Source organism: Procambarus clarkii, chromosome 52, assembly GCF_040958095.1.
Source record: "Procambarus clarkii isolate CNS0578487 chromosome 52, FALCON_Pclarkii_2.0, whole genome shotgun sequence".
NCBI classification, from domain to species: domain Eukaryota; kingdom Metazoa; phylum Arthropoda; class Malacostraca; order Decapoda; family Cambaridae; genus Procambarus; species Procambarus clarkii.
This window is the reverse complement of record NC_091201.1, coordinates 20,374,492-20,380,906: the sequence shown is the minus strand read 5'-3', so window position 1 is coordinate 20,380,906 and position 6,415 is coordinate 20,374,492. Positions and strand designations below refer to the sequence as shown.

The 6,415-nt window shown below is 53.5% G+C and overlaps 1 protein-coding gene across 1 annotated transcript; it reads right to left on the bottom strand.

Annotated features, from left to right (window-relative positions):
• Positions 1–359: 359 nt before the first annotated feature.
• LOC123763521 (alpha-1A adrenergic receptor) lies at positions 360–4,009 on the bottom strand. The gene has a single exon (XM_045750652.2). The coding sequence runs from the start codon at positions 1,737–1,739 to the stop codon at positions 360–362; it is 1,380 nt and encodes a 459-aa protein (XP_045606608.2). The 5' UTR covers positions 1,740–4,009.
• Between the last annotated feature and the right edge of the window lie 2,406 nt (positions 4,010–6,415).

Genomic DNA, 6,415 nt, shown 5'->3' with positions numbered 1-6,415 from the left:
CACCGAGGGGAGGATGGGGAAGGGAGAGAGTTGGGGTACTCACCGAGGGGAGGATGGGGAAGGGAGGGAGCTGGGGTACTCACCGAGGGGAGGATGGGGAAGGGAGAGAGTTGGGGTACTCACCGAGGGGAGGATGGGGAAGGGAGGGAGCTGGGGTACTCACCGAGGGGAGGATGGGGAAGGGAGAGAGTTGGGGTACTCACCGAGGGGAGGATGGGGAAGGGAGGCAGCTGGGGTACTCCCCGAGGGGAGGATGGGGAAGGGAGGCAGCTGGGGTACTCCCCGAGGGGAGGATGGGGAAGGGAGGCAGCTGGGGTACTCCCCGAGGGGAGGATGGGGAAGGGAGGCAGCTGGGGTACTCACCGAGGGGAGGATGGGGAAGGGAGAGAGTTGGGGTACTCACCGAGGGGAAGTATGAAGAAGAAGGGGAACCAGCAGAGGAGGAAAACGCCGACGACGATGCCCAGCGTCTTGGCCGCCTTCTTCTGCCTGCGGAACTTGGCCATCTTGCCTGGGGGTCCGGCCAGGCGGCGCTCGGGCGAGGTAGATGGTGACTCCTGGTCCTGGGCGGCGTCTCCCTCTTGGTCCTGCCGCCGCTGGGACCTCCCTCGGCCGCCCTCGTCCAGGCGGGTGTCCTGCCAGTTGAGGGGCGTCATGGCCAGCCGCAGGTGGGGCGTCGGGGGCATCAACTTGGCCATGCCCTTGCCCCGGTGCATCCTCAGGCCACGCTTCTCGGGCTCCGGCGGCTTGAGCGGCCCGTTGACCAGACAATGCCCGTTGAGCCCGCCCACGCCCGTGGCCAGCCCGGCTGCCATCCCCGCAGCGATGCCGACGCCCATGCCGCCACGGTGCGCCCGCAGCGTGAGCCTGGCGTCGCCGCCGCGGTGGACCCTGAGCGTGACGGAGGTCTTGGTGGTCTTGACGCCGCGCTCCAGGAACTGGGACTGCTGGATGGCGGCGCGGTAGATGCGCCAGTACACCGCCAGGATGCACAGGCTTGGCAGGTAGAAGGACCCCGTCACCGAGAACAGCACGTACCCGAGCTCCTGGTTCACTGTGCACACCGTCGGGTCGGGGTCGGGCGGAGTCTTCCACCCGAAGGCGGGCCCGATGGATATGACGGTGGCGAGCGCCCACACCGCGGCGATCAGCACGCACATCCGCCGCTCCGTCATGATGGTAGAATACGCAAGCGGCCGCGTCACCCCGATGTAGCGGTCGAGGGAGATGACGCAGAGCGACCAGATGGAGGCCGTGCAGCAGAGCACGTCGGCCGTCGCCCACACCCCGCAGAACACCTCTCCAAAGTACCACTTGCCGGACACCTCGAGGGTGGCGCTGAAGGGCAGGACGGTGGTGCCGAGGAGCAGGTCGGCCACGGCCAGGTTGACGATGAGGTAGTGGGTCGAGGAGCGCAGGTTGCGCGACATGAACACCGCCAGCAGCACCAGCACGTTGCCGCCGATGGTCAGCACCACGATGGTCGCCAGCACCACCGACTTGACCACCGCCTCCACCAGGGCGTTGGTGCTGACGTCAGCCCACGAATCTCCCGCCCTCTCCCTCCCGGGCAGGTATGACGAGGCGTTGACGGCGACGCTGGTGTTGACGTAGGTGTCGTCGGCCGGGTCGTCGGGGTAACTGTCGAAATCATAGTCGTCATCGAAAATCCAGGAGGTGTTGAGGAACCTGAGGGTGGTGGGCCCCTGGTACCAGTGGGTGACGTTGGCGGCAGCCATGGTAGCCACCTGCCTCACGCGCGCCACCTGCTCCGCTGTACCAGCTGACGATACCAAGCGGCAACACCACTCATCTCTCCCACAGGACGAGGACAACACCACTCATCTCTCCTGCTGGCGGGCCAGCAACGCCACACCATCAACGCCGCACGCGGAGCGAAATAAAGATTTCTCTGCCTGTCTCCGGCGCCGGCCGAGCGGCTCTTGACAGCTTCTCTCATCAAGTTAACATGTTATTTCCATGGGAAATAGCGGCTCTGGGGCTCCGGCTGACCCACACTGTACGACGCTTTCGTGTTCTCACAGTACCTTCTTCCCTGTGGTGTAGTCTCTGGCCCACACTGTATCACCTCACAGATTCTCACGTCTCCTAAGTCTTCAGCAACTACACACTCTCACCCAAGTACCAAATAAACACCTGTGCACGTCCTGAGCGTCTCTTAACACTCTCCAGATGTCTCGTGCATCTGCCACGTTGTCTTGGTCCAAGTGTTCGGGGAATGTACACTGTGCTACGATGTGTCTACAAGCATATCTCCCCCACCTCACCTACCCTCACCTAAGGGCTACAGCCCTTAATCTTTCCTTGTTACCTCAAAGTACCGCACACTGATTTACTCGCAAATTATTATCACACGTCACAAACTACTGGCTTTTGTCACACACTGCTATCTCCTGTCACAAACTATAGCCTCTTATCATCAATTATTACATCTTTTACACACAAATGGTTGTTTCATAAGGGGTGCCAGTTTGGTACACACTCAGTCTGCTGCCTGGTGTCACAAACTTTCACTAGACGCCACAAACTGTCACCCAGAGGGGAGGGGGGGAGGTTGTAACCTAGTCGTTAGTGTCGTAAACTGCTCATTACCCTCACATATCAATGTGAGGCATCATAAACTGATGTTAGCGTAAAAAACTATTATTTGATTTCGGGCAACTTCTATATACCGCAGTTTTCAGCCAGTATAAGACACTAAAAGCAGGTTTTGTTCTATCACTAAATGCAATGCAACATAGTTTTATCGACTCACAACCTCGTTCAGAGTTGTAAACTGCTGTACGGTGCCACATGAGGCGGCCAGATAACACATTATGACACTGCGGCAGTCTCTCTCTTTCTCATCTATTGCCAGTACCTAATATACATAAATTATTACGATTAATCTTTTTAAAATTGAATTGTAGATACAAATTAAAAATTTTAAGTTCGTTAACGAACAAAAATATTGCCTTTGTTTCCGTAGAAACGTTATATATTTAATAGTTAATTTGTTTGAGGGAGCAGTTCAATATCTCTGGTCCGCGGTCCTTAGCGTCCCTCGCTGCCTCCCCTCCCTCGCCCCTCACGCGTGAGGGGAAGTCATAGACGCAATAAACCAGCGATTTGTGAACACTGAGGCTTAATATTTATAATGCTCAGAATTCCCAAATACTTGTAACAAGTTTTGTTTACACTCGGACAGCTGTGTTTACACTCAGACAGCTGTGTTTACACTCAGACAACTGTGTTTACACTCAGACAGCTGTGTTTACACTCGAACAGCTGTGTTTATACTCGGACAGCTGTGTTTACACTCGAACAGCTGTGTTTACTCTCAGACAACTGTGTTTACACTCAGACAGCTGTGTTTACGATCGAACAGCTGTGTTTACTCTCAGACAGCTGTGTTTACACTCGAACAGCTGTGTTTACACCCGGACAACTATGTTTACACTTGGACAGCTGTGTTTACAATCGAACAGCTGTGTTTACAATCGAACAGCTGTGTTTACACTCGGGTTTTCTGCTCAAAACTCAACACCACGTTATTTATTTTTCTCTGGTGAAGACTATTGATTCACTTCCTATCATCGTCGTGTTGTTTGCCTTATTATGTCACGTTCTCCAGACACGACGTGCGCCTTCTTGTTTGTTTTGTTTGTAGTAAAGGTTTGTTTGTGGAGGCAGGCCACCACCAGCCTCCCTGCCACCTGAGGAGTCCTCACACCCGCCTCCCCCACAGCACAGTCATGTCCAGGGACTCCCAGCAACAGATGGCGCTGCTAGGATCACGTCCGGGTTCAGATCTCGCGGCAGTCACATGTTTCATACACCTGCAACCTCCAGTTATCCTCTGTTTTCCACATACACTATAAAAGGGATTAATTCCTATCTTGTTTGGTTTTGAGACGTTAGTCAGAGGAGCGCGTGATAAGTTTGGTGCAGTGTGACCGATAGGGGTTGGCTGTCGAGTAGGTGAGAGCGGGTGGCTGGCGGGTGTGTGTGTAGTGCCGCTGTGACCCACACTGACCCGCTCCACGCTCCTGCTGCTGCTGCTGCTGCTGCTGCTGCTGCTGCTGCTGCCTCGCCTCGCGCGCAACTCTAATTTTCTTGTCTGCCTTCACCTCCCTTTACCTTTACCTTCCCCTTGTCTACCCTTGCCTCCCTTATTTATCCCTTGTCTACCCTCGGCTCTCTTACCTTCCTCTTGTCTGCCCTCGCCTCCCTTATCTATCCCTTGTCTACCCTCGGCTCTCTTACCTTCCCCTTGTCTACCCTCGCCTCCCTTATCTATCCCTTGTCTACCCTCGGCTCTCTTACCTTCCCCTTGTCTACCCTCGCTTCCCTTATCTATCCCTTGTCTACCCTCGGCTCTCTTACCTTCCCCTTGTCTGCCCTCGCCTCCCTTATCTATCCCTTGTCTACCCTCGGCTCTCTTACCTTCCCCTTGTCTACCCTCGCCTCCCTTATTTATCCCTTGTCTATCCTCGGCTCTCTTACCTTCCCCTTGTCTGCCCTCGCCTCCCTTATCTATCCCTTGTCTACCCTCGGCTCTCTTACCTTCCCCTTGTCTGCCCTCGCCTCCCTTATCTATCCCTTGTCTACCCTCGGCTCTCTTACCTTCCCCTTGTCTACCCTCCACTCCCTACCTTCCTCTAGTCTTCTCTTGACACCCCTACCTACCCCTTATCTACCCTCGACTCCCCTACCTTCCCCTTGTGTACCCTCGGCTCCCCTACCTTCCCCTTGTCTATCCTCTGCTCCATTACCTTCCCCTTGTCTACCCTCGAATCCCCTTCCTTCCCCCTGTCTACCCTTGGCTCCCCTATCTCCCCCTTGCCTACCCTCGGCTCCCTTACCTTCTCATTGTCTACCCTTGGCTCTCCTACCTTTTACTTGTCTACCCTTGCCTCCTTTACCTTCCCCTTGCCAACCCTCTTCTCCCCTACCTTCCCCTTGTCTACCCTTGGCTCTCTTACCTTTCCTTTGTCTAACCTCGCCTCTCTTACCTTACTCTCTACACTTGGCTCCCTTACCTTCCCGTTGTCTACCCTTACCTCCCTTACCTTCCCCCTTGTCTACCCTCGGCTCCCCTACCTTCCCCTTGTACTGTATCAATTATACGATGTATGTATGTAATGTAACTATATAACCTGAGCTTGTAAAAGCACCTTCATCACCTTCAGTGATTAAGTGCTTAATTGCACACTAGTTTCTCTATCAGCTATCTCACCCTGTCAGAGTAAAAGAGACAAATGTATGTGAATGCATGTGTGTGTATGTATGTATACATGTATGTATATATGTATATGTGTGTTTGTATGTATGTATATGTATGTGTATAAAGTATATATGGAAGCTGATCAGAATTACATTTCACCTTTGTAAATGCACATTAATGACACTATGTAAAAGAGACATCGAACACTTTATGTAGGGCATACGTAAATCTGTGTATCTATGTATTTACATATGTAGGTTAGCTTAGCATTTTAAAAGCACCGAATCACCTTCTGTGGTTGAGTGTTCAATAAACCCTTGAACTATATGTTTAACACTTCTCTAACCCTGTCCATGGAGGACAGAAGAAAATGTATATATGCTGGTTAGCATTGTACATGTGTGGCCACGTCTGTGGTAGGAAAAAAACTTCCCCTTGTCTACCCCTACCGTCCCCTTATCTACCCTCGGCTCCCCTACCTTCCCCCTTGTCTACCCTCGGCTTCCCTACCTTCCCCTTGTCTACCCTCAGCTCTCTTCCCTTCCCCTTGTCTACCATTGCTTCTCTTACCTTCCCCTTGCCTACCCTTACCTTCCCCCTTGTTTAAACTCGGCTTCCCTACCTTCCCCATTTCTACCCTCGCCTCCCTTACCTTCCCCCTTGTCTACCTTCGACTCCCCTACCTTCCCATTGTCTACCCTCGACTCCCTTACCTTCCCATTGTCAAAAGCTCCCCTACTTTCCCTTTTTCTACCCTTGCCTCCCTTAACTTCCCTTTGTCTACCCTTACCTCCCTTACCTTTCCCTTGTCTACCCTTGGCTTCCTTACCTTCCCCTTGTTTACGCTCAGCCCCCCTTATCTTCAACTTGTCTACCCTCGGCTCTCTTACCTTCCCCTTGTCTACCCTACCTTCTCCTTCTCTAACCTCGGCCCCCTTACCTTCTTATTTACGCTCGGCTCCCTTACCTTCCCCTTGTCTACCCTCGGCTCCCTTATCTTTCCCATTTCTACCCTCGCCTCCCTTATCTTTCCCTTTGTCTACCCTCGGCTCCCTTACCTTCCCCTTGTCTACCCTCGACTACTCTACCTTCCCCTTGTCTACTCCTAACTCCCTTACCTTCCTCTTGTCTACCCTCGACTCCCCTACCTTCCCCTTATCTACCCTCAACTCCCCTACCTTCCCCTTC